Source organism: Limulus polyphemus, unplaced genomic scaffold, assembly GCF_000517525.1.
Source record: "Limulus polyphemus unplaced genomic scaffold, Limulus_polyphemus-2.1.2 Scaffold833, whole genome shotgun sequence".
Classification (NCBI taxonomy): Eukaryota; Metazoa; Arthropoda; class Merostomata; order Xiphosura; family Limulidae; genus Limulus; species Limulus polyphemus.
Window position 1 is genome coordinate 181,945 of NW_013666443.1, and position 17,303 is coordinate 199,247.

At 33.8% G+C, this 17,303-nt stretch overlaps 1 protein-coding gene across 1 annotated transcript; it reads left to right on the forward strand.

The window, feature by feature from the left end:
• The first annotated feature begins 7,797 nt into the window (after positions 1 to 7,797).
• LOC106460771 (fork head domain-containing protein FD2-like) lies at positions 7,798 to 13,357 on the forward strand. Its single transcript, XM_013920506.2, has 2 exons — positions 7,798 to 9,200; positions 12,213 to 13,357. The coding sequence occupies exons 1-2, from the start codon at positions 7,864 to 7,866 to the stop codon at positions 12,220 to 12,222; spliced, it is 1,347 nt and encodes a 448-aa protein (XP_013775960.2). The 5' UTR covers positions 7,798 to 7,863; the 3' UTR covers positions 12,223 to 13,357.
• Positions 13,358 to 17,303: the final 3,946 nt, after the last annotated feature.

A 17,303-nucleotide genomic window follows, 5' to 3' on the forward strand; every position in this document is an offset into this window, starting at 1 on the left:
AACCACGGGTATCGAAACCCGGTTTCTAGCGTTGTAAGTCCGCAGACATACCGTTAGCAATTATTGTTATAATATTATTTCCAATTTGTCGTATGTGGAACAGTCACAAAAACTTTGCATTACCACAAACTTATGGAAGTCTATATTCAGTATAACCATTAAATTCCTTTTGCCAGAGCTTTTATTTCTTGAAAGACCTTATGACATTCGCTTTAGTTTTTTATAACATCAATATATGGTCTGTTTTTAACTCGCTCACAAAGGTATTGAGATTGTTCATTTCTGTCATAGATGACGCGGAAGAATTTAAATAATACAACAGTTGTGTTCATTATTTACATATTTAGTTGTAAAATGAATCGATATAGGACCTACTAAAGTTACACGATTAACTGCAGTAAGCTCCGCTTCTTTTTCGTTCACTGTAACGTTTTTAATAACTTTTCAAATTCAGTTAAAGTCTTTATCTTTGTCATGCGCATTGTTGATAATATATTCATCTGGTCCGTGTGCATTTAATCCTACCTGACCATAACTTCTAAGCTATTTATTGTGAATTAAGTAATCTTAGACAAAGATAAGCAAAAAAACAAAAGTACGGAATGTGCTTTCTTGAGTATGAAGTAATTATGTTTATGCAAAGTAAACCAGAAATAATACGTAATGTTATAAATGAAGGTATCAGAAGCCCTTTCCACTACTTTGAATCCTGGTACATGAACCGTTCTTACAATACAAATGTACCCGTGGTAAGCGCGGCATTAAACGTTACTTCGTTTGGCATCGGCTTCGCGCATTTTGCTCAGTTCAGCCCTTATTCGCGACATTAAAGCGGTTAAATTAAAATGGCTGTCAAACAACATTAACCGTTCGTCAGATTGTTTATCTATTTAAACATGACCTTAGTGGGATTTACCTGAGTTCCTGTACATCGAATGTCATCAAACTTGGTTCGACTAATCTCTTACAATAACTTGTGACACCACACAGGCAGATGAAAAACTCTGTTTTATATATATGTGTGTGTGTGTGTATTCTAGTAATTTATTTCAACTAGAGTGTATACATAGTTTTAAATTCATAGATCAAATAGGGACTTTATATTTATTAAGTGAACATTACAAGCAAGTAATAAAATTCAAATAAAATTCTGGTTTGAAATTAAAAGTGTATTGTTTGCTTGTTGTTGAGCGCAAAATTGCGCAATCGATCAGCTGTGCTCTGCCGATCATGGATATCGAAATTCAATTTTTAGCGTTATAAGCCCGCTGGCTTAATTGTTGAGCCACCTGGTGCAGTAAAAATGTAAACACGACCATTTTCAGTTACCTAATTATGCATTTTGTAATAAAGGTGAGTTATAAATATTTAAAAACATGCATACACTTGCTCAGTAGTTAATATTTTACTGAATGTCAGGATATATTTAATTTCTGAGTAAGCGAATTACACTCTTCATATCTATGGATATAGCCCACACATCAGTGTGTTTGTCTGTTTGTCCTTTATCTAACTACTCCTGAGTCGCGAGGCCAATCTCAACCAAACTGTGTGGGATGTTAGTTTCGAACAAGGAGCATGTTTATGGAGAGTTCACAATCCCCTTCCCCCATTACTGCTATTATTGAACATTTATTATCTTTGACATAAATTATCGTTAACTACATTCATAGATGGCACCACGTCCTTACACCGAAAAACAAAACTATATTAAATTTTCTATAACATAACATATACACAGTGTGGGGGAGGCCACACAAACGTCTTACATATCTCAGAGAGTGCACTACCACTCTCTATGTAGGAATGCAATGAAAAAATGGCCTCCACTATAGCAATAATACATAAACTCGGCTGAAATTTCTACTCCAACAACCACTATAAGGCTGATATGAAGAGCCGTGTTTTGTGTTATACCAATTTCCTACATTGACCCGTGACCTCTCAATTGCAGCCCGTAAGACACTTCTGCAGCCAATTACCGTCTATTAATTAATCACGTGAAACACCGTGGAAGAACATTAAGAGCTGGGTGTAAAAAGCGAGTAACAGAAAGCATTCCTACCGCCACTACTTTATCCGCTATCTCTTCCAACAAAGTCATTCTGACCAACACACAGTATATACCATGTTTTAAGTATATTGAGTTCTTAAAGCTTATACTAAAATTTTGGTGAAATAATAATGAATAATGTGATAATATGTTATGTTATAAATAGATTGTATGAAAGTTGGGCTTTTTGTGTTATTTATCATAGCATCCACCCCAACATTTTTTTTTAAAGTTCATAGCCCAGACAAAGGAGATATGACACATAGAAGATAAAAATAGAACACAGCTAGTTATGGCTCTAGGAAACCAGTGAGATATGACACTTGCAGGATAAAGATGGAACACAGCTAGTTATGGCTGTAGAAAATCAGTGAGATATAACACATACATTATATATATGAAACACGGATAGTTATGGCTCTAGGAAACCAGTGAGATATAACACATACATTATAAATATGAAACACGGTTAGTTACTGTGTTCCATATTTATCCTGCAAGTGTCATATCTCACTGGTTTCCTAGAGCCAATCTTCATCCTGCAAGTGTCATATCTCACTGGTTTCCTAGAGCCATAACTAGGAAACACATCTTGTTATGACTCTAGGAAACCAGTGAGATATGACACTTGGAGGATGAAGATGGAACACAGTTAGTTATGGATCTAGCAAATCAGTTTCTTTAACACGTTATTGATTTCTGAGTAGTAACATCGGAGTAAAATAGCAAAGTTTGTTTCATTAACTCAAGACTTGAGTACTTTATAGTATCTCCTGATTTTTATAAATTGTTACTATTTCAATTATCCTTTAAGTGACTTTTATGCCTAGAACATCTCCATTCTCTTTCTTTTGCGTGTAATCGTGTTACCTAATTAAATTTAAAAAATCGTTACAGACATAATGAGCTCAAAACATGTGAACATGATTATTCTATATTATATTAATAAAATAGCATAAAGAAGTGAAATTGAAGTTGATTTTAACAGAATACTTTCTCTAGCACAAGAAAATAACGCCAGGTTAGTTGTAGGGGTGGCAATCTAGTCGTTGCCACCCAGTGGGTCAGTGGTAAGTTTACAGAGTTACAACGCTAAAATCAAGAGTGGGCAAAGCGCAGAAAGCCGATTGGGTGGCTTTGTGCTGAAATGAACAAAAAGACGATATCGGAAATCTTGCCAAAATTTTAAAACTATATGATGAACATTTCAGATTTCATACCAAAAACTTAAGAAAGGCTAAGAGAGAGAGAGATTCTATGATAATACATTTCAGATAACTATAATGAGATATAGATAATGAATTTTCGAGCTAGGCTACATAAATGGCTCTATGTGCATAGCCGTCCCTAATTTTGAACTTGCAGACTAGAGGGGATTAAGGAAGCTAGTGAACAACATCTACAGAAAAATAATGGGCTACTCTAACAACGAATTTTTGCAGTAGTGAGATGCGAACCACGAATTCATGGATTCACACTGTGGACACGGTAATCTTTAGGTCATACTCGGTCCACATTTAAAAGGGATAACCCAAAATATAATGAGTTAATTTTGAACCATCCTCCACCAATCAAGTTCAGAAGCAGGGTGTTCAGAAACATGATAATATCTATAATAACATAGTTTTAAATTTCTTACAACTGTGGTCGATCTTTGCTTATACGTTTAAAACAACGGAGTGAGTAAATAGAATCAATTATTTTTTTTACGATAATAATGTATTTATAATAAACATCATTATTTATACCTAAAGGATACTAATTTCCGATTAAAGTATAGAGAAACAGTTAATCTAAATGAAACTTCTTTGATTCTATAGAAGCCAGTTGTATTAGGTACAAGTTTCGTGCACTGTGCTTCATTGCATGTTGTATAAGCCTATTGGTACATAGAATACTGTTTAAAGTCACAAGGTGTTTGGTTTTTCCTACATGTTTTAAGTCTTGTTATTTATTATTAATTTCTTTAATATTTTAAATCTAAATATTCATAAGTTTGGCATTTGTTGTCTAATTTCAAATGTCAGAAAGTTTTACAGCCCTTAATGGAAGTTGAATGGGCAATTATAACCGAATATAAGCCTACTCACGTTTCACTTAGCCTTGGACTATGAACCTGTCGTAACTACAATGATGTTTGTATATAAAGTGATAAAAGTCAGTTATAATGATAATATTACAAACAGTATTCCTTATCATAAACAAGAAACCCTACACGTCAGATAAAATTATTGTAATCAGTTGAAATTTAAGGATAGAAAAGTTAAAATGTGCAAAACAAAGCACATTAAAATACTAATCTCTCTGTACAATGTTAGTTTAAATTTTTTTCTGATTTTATCAGTTTTGTTTTCGTCAGTAATTAAATCATTTGTGTTTCTTTGTGAGACATTAAATGCCTAGGCGTTTAATTTACTAAGAATAGAAACTTGAAAGGAATAACAAAACGATCAAATACTTGAACTACCGCTTTCTATTTTAATTTCTGAAGAGTCTATTGTTTTCTTGATATACGGCTTATATTTATTATTATTAATGTTTTCTAGTTTTTCAGACGTGATCTAAGATCGTATTCAGTAGAAATAATCTAAAAAAAGGATCGTGTCAAAAACGTTTCCTGTGCAAATAGCAATAATCATAATAAATTAATGGTGTTTTCAACCTTTATAATTTTTGTAAACGATTTAGCACAAATAATGTATTGTTTAAATCCATATTCATGCTATATTTGCTTTTGTAGATGCCTTGGAGCCTAGTGATGTTGATCTATGCATTTCCAAACGTTCTAAAGTCTCAAAACTCCATTTTCGTTTAGTTTTCTGCACCTATAACAATGATCAAAATCAGTTCTATAATCGGAATATGTCTCGTCTCCCGGTGGGACACCGGTAAGTTTACGGGGTTACAACACCAAAATTCAGAGTTCGATTCCCCGTGATGGATATAGCAGATAGCCCAATCTGGCTTTGCTCTAAAACAAAGAAACCAAGCCTTTAGTCTTAATATGTCAAGTTATGACAACATTATGCAGACTTGTTCTGATGAGGCATCGCACGATAGGGACTAATAATTTTACTGGGGAAGTCACATCAGAATAGATGAAAATACAAATTTTGAAATTTAAATAAAAGTTATTTAAGGAAAACTCACGAAAAATAAAAATATATATAAAATAATTTATTATCTGAAACTCAACTGTTGTAAGTCCGTAGACTTACCGCTGACCCATCAGCTATATAGATAGAATAATGTTGTCTGCTATGTTTTAGCTATCTATCCCACTGAACTTCCCGCACTTTCGTTTTGATGCTTTAAGAACGAGTGGGGGAATCTATGTTTGCTGGGCAACATTACTTGAAATCCTTTGTTTTGACTTGGGCTGATAACATAAAATTAGTTCCACTTTTAAGTATTCTTAGTATTATTACAAAGTCACCAATTCAACTATTTCCGTAGTCGTTTTCCAAGTCACTCAATGTGAGCTGATGCGAATATAAAATCAATTTGTTTGATTTTCGTTAGTAAACAAATCTTTAAGATATCATAAATGTCAAGGCCAAAAGTTTATATTTAGCTTTGTAAATGCAATAATTTGTTTGATTTTCAATTAATTTCCTCCTGTTCTATTTCACCACCACATAACCTTGATGTTACTCAATTTTGTTGGTTTTAAATATATTATAAGCTAGTTTGGCGTGGCCACGGACTGTGAATATGGAGTTCGTATCTCGTGTTCTCTTTGAGAAAAATGAGCTCCGCACTTTCGGACCGTGGGTACGCTTTAAGAGTCAACGTCAAATCCCACTATTCGTTCATATAAGTGTAGCTCCAGAGTTAGCGGTAGGTGTTATTGACTAGTTGAGTTTCATGTAGTCCATCAATTCAAAAGTAGTAACATAATGGCTATGCGCAGATAGCCCTAAGCTATTAATAAACTATTATAAGATACCAACATCCCTACAAATTTTCTTTACTTTTATCGTGATGTTTTTATTTCCCATCTCTTAATACAAATTAGCTTATACAACATACCAGACAAGGTCAATGTTTCGAGTAACTTATACAACATATCAGACAAGGTCAATGTTTCGAGTAACTTATACAACATGTCAGACAAGGTCAATGTTTCGAGTAACATGGAATAACTGCTCTTTACATACTGAGAAAAATGTTGATATTCACAAGCTAATAAAAACATTGACATTGCTTACTGTCTTAACGATTTCTAGATTATTGATCTGCTGAGTTTAAATTGTTTTTAGGATGTTTTACTTTCGAATATATAGGTAGGGCAGGAGGAAACTGAGATAAAATAAAACAAATTATTACATCTATTACGCTAAATATAAATACTTGGCCTTAACACTCGTTGTATTTTAAAGACTTGTATACTGACAAAAATCCAACAGATGGATTTTATATTCGAATCAGTTCACTTTGAGTGACTCAGAAAAGTACTTACATTATTTTTCGCTCTTTGAACATATCATATACGATGTACGAAAAAGGGGATTGAGTTTGTTTCTAAAATAATTTAATGCCTATTTTTCTTATTATAACCTAAATATGATGATTTATTATTTTTCAAGTATAATATCTTTTATAAAAGTAAAGGTGTTATCATTCATCTCAAATTATTGGTGAAAAAAAGGGGAAAACGAGACTACTGTTCGTTTGTTATTTGAATTAAATGGTCAGCTTCTCCTTTTAGCAGCTCTTAAGTTAAAGAAAATATAAACATGAGAAACCGTGGCTCCTCCTGGGTGGGCTGTATTAATGAGTTGTCAGAGGTTTATAAATAGGGCCAAACATCTAGCGTTTGCTGATTGGACACAGCTGGCGGTTGTCATAGCGACAACTATGTTTAAGTGATGGGTGTGTGTGGAGGGCCTACACGGATAATATACTTTCTTGACATCATGTTGGTTCGATGTTGTTCTATAGACTAATCGAAAAATTAACAGTGGCTCATAAACAAAGCAAACGAAGTTACATTAAACAAAGTTTGTGAGTTGTTGTTTATCTGCTACAAGAAGATATAGAGAGGCTAGGATCTGTCACGTATTTAAGAAGTAGTTCTACTAGTTATGCGAGATAATTTTCGAGTCTCAGAAGCAGTGTAGACGACTAAAAGCAGCTCTGCGCTTGCTTATGCTTCTCGATTGTTTGTCCAACCACGGCTGATCAGGTGATCTCGAAGAATCTAATCAGCGGAGCCCGAAAGGATGTTTTTGTAACAAATCGTGTGTGAGAATGGAAACAGCGAATCGGTGTGAAAACCAGATGGTGCTTTAGTTATTTCACTCACGGCTCTGGTGAAACCGAAAATTCATGTAGAGAATATTATATTTTTTATTTTTCCAGCAGCTCGTGGAGGAAGGCGAATAATTTCACAGTTAACGCTTACAAACGTTTAGTCTACCAAACTGGTTAAACACTGCACTTGTTCATTCCGACGCCACATCTGGAACAAATACAACTTGTGTATTTTTTGTTTCGCTTTTCTTTTAAACGTGGATGACTACAGCCAGATCGAAGCACGAGCTCTGTATCTAGTAGCGAATAGTAGTCCTGTCGGTGAAAGTTGCAACTGATAACTGTTCGAATATCACCTCTGGCACAGCTAAAATCTGAACCAGTGACTGCCGTAATACGGTCTATGTTTTAATTCTGCCCTGACGTCATGTAAGTGAAAATGTGAAAATTAAATACTTTTAAAATCTCTAGAAGCTTTGCAATACTAAAAATATCTGTTTTTAATAATATATATATTTAATAGTTGTGACTTCATTTTATCTCATATACACAATATGTTATCAATGAACAATTATTTCTATCCTATCGGTGATCCTCGAGCTCCCCTTTATTCACCGTCAGTGCTCTACTCTTCGGCCCCGACAACTTCAGTCAATTCTGGCGCTCTCAGCCCCATCTCTCCCTGTTCTTCCATGAACCGAATAGTTCGTACTCATAGTTCTGATTGTCATTCACAGTCGCCACCTCAGAAACCACCCTACTCCTACATCGCTCTCATAGCAATGGCTATACGGAGTGCTCCGGAACAGAAGATAAGTCTTAATGATATCTACAGATTTATTATGGACAGATTTCCTTATTACCATGACAACAAGCAAGGATGGCAAAACAGTATCCGACACAACTTGAGTCTCAACGAATGTTTCGTCAAAATACCGCGAGAAAAAGGCAAACCTGGAAAGGGAAACTACTGGACCCTTGACCCTGCCTACGAGGAAATGTTTGAGAATGGAAACTTCCGAAGAAGGAAGCGAAGAATAAAAAATCCATATAAACATAATATCGGTTGTTCAAAAAAAGAGGGAACTTTAGTTAACGACGTGAAAATCTTTAATTCGCAGAGTAAAATACTGAAAGACCAACCATGCGAGGAAGTTCAGAAATTAGAGCCAATCGGAGAGAGGAAGTCCGTTCAAAAAGATGCAGACATTGTGATGTTAGGCGATAAATTAGGTAAAGAGGGTTTAGACAAAGAATCTCGCGACGTTCCTCTAGATAAGCTTGATAACAATGATTATAATGCAACTAAAACAAGCGAGCCTAAATCCAATGAGATTCTTAATAAAAATCTCGATTTCACCGAAAAAACAAAGAAAAGCTCTTTCACCATTGACAGCATTATGGGTAAAGAAACTTTCAACCCAGAAAAAACAACAGAAGAAGATTGTACCCAATCTGGTTCTCTTACTCACATCTCTGAAAACTTTCCGATAAATATTGGTGACTCTTCATTGACTAAGTTCAGCTTTAAGGAACCAGTTTTCCAAACAATCCCTTCTAGACCAGCTCTTGAGTCAAGCTCGAAATATCTTTCACATAGATCTTCACTCTCATGTCAACAAGTTGATTATTCCACAATTCCTTTATTTTCGTCCTTCCAAAAAAATCTCAGTAGTCCAGCCCTACGAGAACTTCTATTGTACCCATTTACAAAAGAAACCGCATTTCCTCTAACCTGGGGATTTTCGATCCCCAGAAATGTTAAGAAACTCCCTTCGCTCCCTTTACCGATACGGTGTCCAACCTTTCCTTCTACAGCGTCAACTTCCTATAGGTGCAACGGTGGATCAGATCGACAAACTGCGTTAGCAACGGAAGAGATACTGTTCAGGTGACGACAGTACCGGCTCTAGCTAAATGTTGTAATGAATTAAAGTAATCCTATACATATGTAAGTTTCACAGCTAAGTTTAATGTGATTGTCACAAAATTACAATAACTCATAGCGCTAAGCATACTTAGTTTTGTATGTAAACCAAGATGTGATTTTAATGTGTAAGGATTCGTGTTATCTTCCATAATAACATAATACTAGGCTAAAGGTTTTTTCTGAGGCTAATTTCGTTAGTGAGGTTACTTGGACTGCTTTTGACTTTTGAAGCATTGTGTTATAATATGATATTAAGTATGAACGTGGCAAATAATAAGATTCATATTTATTATATAAATTTTAATAGTTGGATAAGTTGAAAAGTAATCTTACGTATATTACGATGTCTGTTATCTGTTTAAACCTTTAAAATAAAGATAAGTTTGCAAGAGTCATTGAATAAACTACATTTAACCTTTCATTAATGGTAAGTTATTCTAAAAACTGTTTTGTTTAAATTAAATTAATTAAATGTTCACTCTCATTAGAAAGTGGTTAGCTTGTTTATATATATTTATAACATTAGATGCAGGGAGTGGAAAAAATAATGGAAACACCTGTAAATTACTACATTTTATTTATTAATATGGCGTTCGTCCTTCATGAGCAGACAATAAAGCATGAACACTATGTGGAATTCAAGAAACAAGGTGGCCTAACTCCTACTCGTGTTATTTGAGCAAATCTTAACAACTTATATGGTCCTTTTTCTTACAGAAACAGAGCATCTCCATTTGAGAATAACTGTATACCATAGGACAAAACTGGTCTGCATTCAGGTATAAGTAACAATTTGCTGTCAGTGACAACATAGGCTCTAAATTACTCCAACAGCAACAAAAACAAAACTTCCCATACCATCATACACCCCCCCCCCATCTTAACATATGGCACAAGACATTTTAAAGGTGCTTTTGATTTGCTTCAAACGTAAACACGCCCCTTTTTTCTTTTCTTTTTTTTGAAAAGTATGAAAGATTATTCATCTGATCAAACCGATTTATTCCATTGATTTTTGATCCAATTTCTAATAAATTCACACCAACTTACTCAGGCTTTTGCATTTTTGGTGTTGTTAAAAATTTCTGAATGGTAAAGCAAGCAGAAATAACCCACCTTGCGCAGTTTCTTTCGAGATATTTTGACAGAGATTAGTTGTTTTAGGCTGATTTTAGATTCTGTACACACTCTTGACGCTGTAGTTTTTGTTTTAGTTTTACTACACGTGTTAATGCTCGTCTGTCACGATCCGCCAACTCAATTTTCGACCACTGTTATGTTTGTTTTTGATGTAGTTTTATTTTTCGATATCTATGCTGGCATTAGTTTTGACACTGTTCCTCTGGACTACTTCTTTAGTTAAGATCTTCGTGTCACTGAGAAAGCAGCTAGATGTTCACTTATAATTGTTGTTGTTGTTGAATTTTGCGTTAAGCTACTCGAAGATTATCTGCGCTAGCCGTCCCTAAATTAGAAGTGATAGACTAGTCACTAGAGGGAAGGCAGCTAGTCAACACCACTTACCGCCAATTCGAGAACTACCTTATTTGAATAGTTGGATTTGACCGTCACTCCTATAACGCATCCACTACCCTAAAGTAAAGATTATTTTGGTGCGGCGCAGGGCGCAAGCCTCGGATCCACATTTTTCAATCTAACCACTGGGCCGCACTCGATTCTCATCCACAATCATTCCTCTTTAAAAATCTGACCGAACGTTTTAGCTTGACATCTTTAGAAAGTTTCTAGGAAAAACAAAGCAATAGTGTACCATTCGTATACACACAAATTCAATGATAATGGTAATTTAATGTACAGTTACATTACAATACGACTACATTTTCTCCACCTAGAAATACCCAAACTTGAAGTTTGTAAGGTAAGGTGTTTCCATTATTTTGTCCAGCCCTGTATATTTGTAACTTGAAAGGTTTTGAGGATAAATTTGCCTTTGATTCCAAAAGTCGACTACGATTACAATAAATTGTCTATGTACAACTACAAAGCATTTATAACAATGTTCAATGATTTGTTGTTTTTTAAGCTATCATGCATTAGAGTATCTAAGCGAAGACCAGAGCCAATAATAAAGATTCTTAAAGACTGTACAAACAGCCAGTTTTGAGTTTGAGAAGAGTTTTATACAATAACATAATTCGATGCAACTTCAGTCTGAGCTATGCTAATTTGTCTGCACAAAATTTTCTCCCACTGCGATTTGTATCGCATGTTGTGGTTGATCCCCCAAAATAAGTGAAGCAATGCTCTAATCGGAATGCTCCATTCACAGTCAAGACAATATACAGTGTAGGAGCCCTATGAAAATACTATGTTCATTATAGACAACCAGAATTTTCACTTTTATCTTATTTGATTAGGGAGACAAAAACTACTATTTGTAAACTGTGCAATAAGTGATTTACAACTGCACATCAACTTATTAGAACCACACAGTATATGTGATGCATTTGCACACGAATATAGGTCCTGGCAAAAACAACAGAAGAAGTTTGAAAAAAAGAGGACATTCCTTAACACTGGACAATTCTCAGAAAAGAAAATACGATCATTTCAGTTGAGAGACAAATATTGTCTATGTAAAACTTTTTTCCAAAATGTTGATTCAAATTGAACGGATCAATGATACACATTGATAAATGTAATGCTAAGGGGATGATATTAGTCTTCATTAACGTTCTTACAAAAGCGAAGCAAATTCATTTTTAGATATTGTATTGCAAACTATAGTATGTGGTATTCTCAAGTAAATGGATTATATTTTAGAGCTTCACGGATAAACCCTATTAACGAGAGATTCGAACAAGATATGACATCACAGAACAATGCTGAATTAATACCGGCTGAGTTTAAGCTAAGGAATAACAATCAGACCGAACACAACTGTATTAAAACTTAAAAACACAGTGTGTGTGTGTGTGTGCTTGCTTACATTAGATAGTCACTTTCTTTCAGATGTTTCTAAGTCAGGATCATCCGTCAGACTAGCTAAATCAGAACGATACTTCGGAATTACCTAGAACGACTGCTCAACATGTGACTGTTCATTCTCTTTCCACATTGATGAGACACCTATCTCTAGATTTGACCTGTTTAAATAGAAGAGAACACTGTCCTCGACCACCTGAACGGGGTCAACAATGTCTCTGAAGGCAACATTGGAAGGAGACATAGAAACAAACGTATGTGTTGTTCATAACAACAAATCAATAGAAAAATAATAAGTAAGACTTCTAACGTTTAGTCATAATACTTAAATAAAAAATACACGTTAATTATTTAGTTACTGCCAATAATCACCTAAGTCTATTCAGACACGAACGAATATGATGAAATTCTACGGCTTATTTTGATGTTAATAAATATTCCTACTCTGTGGCTAAAGACTATATATATAATTTCATTTTTTGAAAATTTCGTATCACTAGAATGAGATTATGTTTTTGTAGCTTTTTGGCTATGAGTTAGATTCATTTATATGGTTCAACTTTATTACATTAGTACCAAAACTCACCTTTAGAAAATATATTTCGATAGACATATACAAACGTATGCATTCGTTTAATAATGCGAAATAAAGTCCACTGGTACACATTCAGATTGTATTTGTTTTCGTGGCTGATTTCTGTATTTTGCCATCTGAAATGCAAATTCACCATATTCTCCTTTTTTTTTAAACCAGAATTTCCTTTGTGTGAGTTAATTCATCTAGGGCTCAGAACGTAGTTTTCATGGAAACCCACTTGATAGTAAAAAAGTTAAATTTCACTAAAACCATTAGAAAGCTTATAAGTAAAATTCAGACATCTATCGTGCATGCTCTCCAGTCACTCAGCGGTAAACCTGAAGACTTACAACACAAAAACTAGGCTTCGATAACCGTAATGGGCACAGCACAGATGATCTATTATGTAGCTTCGTGATTAATAACAAACAAAATATTGTGAATGACTACTATCATTGATGCTTAAAGTCACATGCTAGGCACTATTTTCCTTGTCAGCCTCCACTCAGCCTCCACCTACCTAAACTTTGGTTCTGTATGACAACTTATTTTTGTATTGATAACACGGATGTTGACTTAAATTAATCAAAATGACACTTATTTATTCCTTCATGACAACATAATTAGACCAGTCCTATCGAAAAATATCAAAGAGGTTTTCGAAGCATACCTTTTGTAATAACATCATAAATCGAGGATAATTTTTAGAACTTATCCTCATTGTTAAACTATGTATGAGGCCTGTTTTTGTTAAATAACATATTACTGCTTAATAATATTGTTCATTTGGCAATGATGTATACTGTATAATATTATTACAGTGTTAAATCATCTCATAGAATAAGGTGAGAAGACTTCTTTTCTGAGAGAGTTAACCTTCTCAGGAAAACGGAAAAATACATTATTAGAAGGTGTGTTTTATAATGCGTTATACTTAAGAGAATTATACCTTTGAGAAACATAACATGTATAAAACGACTAAAAGATCCACGTGTACTAGAAATCTTGTTTTTTTTTATGAAGATTACATCTTCGTTCTCTAGTTACTGATGTAATCTGTGGTAACTGAATAACGTTGTATCCGGTGTCTGGTAAACTTGGATATATGCTAATAATTGTAGCAGATTATAGAAAACGTGTCTACTACGGTGACAGTCTGTAGCGTAACAACTGTATATACGAATATATGATTATTTCTAAAGTTGTCTTAACACGAACAATTATAGCACAGATGCTCAGTGAAGTACCAATGTTAGTGAAAGTTTTATTATTAATTCTTTAGTAATTTTGAAGTGATACAAATTACTATATTCTTATCGTTTTGGGGAATTGTCCTACAATGAACGCTTACATACTTTTGTACGTACAAAACTGTCCCACACCACCGTTAAAAATAGGAGTAAGTTTCTATAATCAGACTTTCGGGTTTGATTTATCAAGTTTTGTGATAATTTACTTCAAGCTCGTCGGGTTTTGTGTCAAAAAATTTAAATATTTCCAAAAATATCCTTATCTACAAAAAATGTACTTATCGCTTTTTTTTTAGATTTTAGTCTTTTTGTGCCAGATATTTCCACGAAAAATATGAAAAACAATAATAACAATAGGTAACTCTGAGATTCCGTACAAAATAGAAAAGCAGTGTTTAATCGATGTATTTTTTTTTCATTTTTCATCTTTGGAACACTTCTTACTGTAAAACACATTGTAAGAAATAAGTTACAATATATGTAATAAAAAAACGGAAAAGAAACAAGGGAATTCTAAGTTAAGAAACTAAATCATGATTTATCTAACAAAGGACAGGATCAGAGTTACGAATATATTACACCTATGATAAATCATGATTTATCTAACAAAGGACAGGATCAGAGTTACGAGTATATTACACCAATGATAAATCAGTATTCAGCTAACAAAGGACAGGATCAGAGTTACGAGCATATTACACTTATGATAAATCAGGATTCAGCTAATAAAGGACAGGATCAGAGTTGCGAATATATTACATCAATAATAAATCAGGATTCAGCTAACAAAGGACAGGATCAGAGTTACGAGTATATTGCACCTATGATAAACTAGAAAAAACAAACTGAATTCTAAATTAAAGCCTGTTTAATAACCAGAATACTCTACATAAAACACTTCTTTATTCCAGTGAAATAATAATATTCGACTTTTAAATAAATAACTTTTGAAAGTTCAGTTAACGTACAGATGTTTTTATATCAGAATTTGTTAAGATTGGAGCTGTATTAGCAGAAATAAACTTTCTTAGAACCAGTGTTCTCTTCAAAAAAGTATGTGATATCTGTTCATCCTTTTCAGTTCACGATTTTAGGAATTGTTAACAACAGAATACTAACGTTTGTTGAAATGAAAACATACGCGGTAGTTTGTTTTGAGTTATTTAATGTTTTCCTGTACAACTCAAAATGAGGGTGTTTCAAATGTTTTTTATTTAGTGCTTTTTCTATCTTGGATATTTCTAGCGTCTCTTCTAATGTTCTATATGAAATCTGAAATATATTTTTCAAACGGACACGAATAATGTATTTAGAAAAATTGATTGATTAATAACCACAAATAAACTGAAAATTGTTTAGTTAAAACGATAAGTATTTAAAAAAATGGTAATAAGAAAATATGAGATAAATATTATCCAATTTAATAGGTATATGACGAGCATAAAGTTTGATATTTGTTTATATACTTTCAATCAACCAGTCAATACATAAAATATGAAATTTAAACAAAATGAGTTAGCGGATGATTCTTGAACCGACCTCTTGAACTGGTGTCAAGTAATTAGTCTATTTATTTAGCTATGGATTATTCGGAACGAGGTCTACTACAGAACAAAAATAAAGGAGATTAATGTAGTCCTTTCCTATCATCACATGCAGTCCACCTCTTCAGCATCACAGTAAAATCACTCTTTCTCTATCCAAAATATAAACAGTGTGTGGCCTGAGTCTCAAGATAAATTGAATCTGTTTTTAATTGTGAGTGTGGAATATTTAAAAGGTCCCTTACCTTTCTGTTTCGGTCATAATTAGACTGGGAAATAAATTCACACCGATGTTTCGCCGATAAAATTACAGAAAGTCGAATTAAACATTTCAATTGTGATACTTTAATTTCTTTTGTTATTTTTCAAGTCTTGGTAAATATGCACTTTGCTTAAATACATCCTAAAATATTTAGCATGTTACATCTTTAACGATAAAAAGGTAGTGAAAACATAAAAATACAACACCAAGAGAACGAATAAGAAACTGTACCTTTGTTTTTCCTATATTTATTTCAGGAACAATTTTCGCTGCAGTTTATGAGATCTAAATGAGAACATAAATTGTGATGTACTTATTTTCTAAGTTCTCATTGTATACCACAGAACAGACACAAATTCAACTAATCTCGATGAAACTAGCGCTTTCGACAGGTGGACCTATCTTCTTCGCGAGTAAAGGTTGGTTTATCTCTGTGAGACACCGTACGACCAACAATTTTTATGTCAAAGTTCCAATAAAGTGAGGATTTTAGTTTAATTTTAAAAGTTTGTTTGTTTCAAAATTCTACCGCAAAACGACACCAAAAGTTATCTGCGCAAAGCCACTCCTAATTTTTGATTGATAGACTAGAAGGAAGGCAGCTAATAAACAGCACCTATTACCAGTTCTTGGGTTACTCTTTTATGACCGAACAGTGGGATTTGAAAGTCACTTACTTTTATAGCGTACCCATATTTGGAAGCCATTTTTTCTTATAGCGTACCCATATTTGGAAGCCATTTTTTCTTATAGCGTACCCGTATTTGGAAGCCATTTCTTCTTATAGCGTACCCATATTTGGAAGCCATTTCTTCTTATAGAGTACCCATATTTGGGGGTACGTTATAAGAAGAAATGGCTTCCAAATATGGGTACGCTATAAGGAGAAATGGCTTCCAAATATGGGTACGCTATAAGAAGAAATGGCTTATGGCGCCAAAGTGCGGAGCTTTTGGTGGCAACAGATTCTCAGTCCAAACACATTAATAAATAGATCTCTCCCGTGCTTTAGTGAACGTTATGTGCTCTGCGCATATTCGTTTACATGCATAATTAAAGAATTGTATTCAAAATTATGTGATATTTAACTTCTAATTTTATCAGGCTTTTGTATTGCTATCTATCCAGGGGCAACAAAACAAAGAAAGACATCACAGCACTATTAAAAGAAAATGTGCATTCGCTTATACAGTGCACGACCCCAGATTACAGCAAAACACACAAGTTAATCTAAAATATATCTTAATTAATGTCCCACTCTTTTTATGTGTAATTTAGTTCATTCTTTTTTTAACTAGAGAACCACTTTTTACATGAGAGGTTTACTACTTCTTTATTTCTGCCATTTCCTTTAAAATACGTTTTCTCTCTATCTCAGTAGGTTCTGTGCTGTAAATGTTGCTTCAAAGTCGTCATCGATCATACAAAAGTAGTACTCCTCTTGTTAGGGCGCTCGACTCGCAATCTGCGGGTTCGAATCCCCGT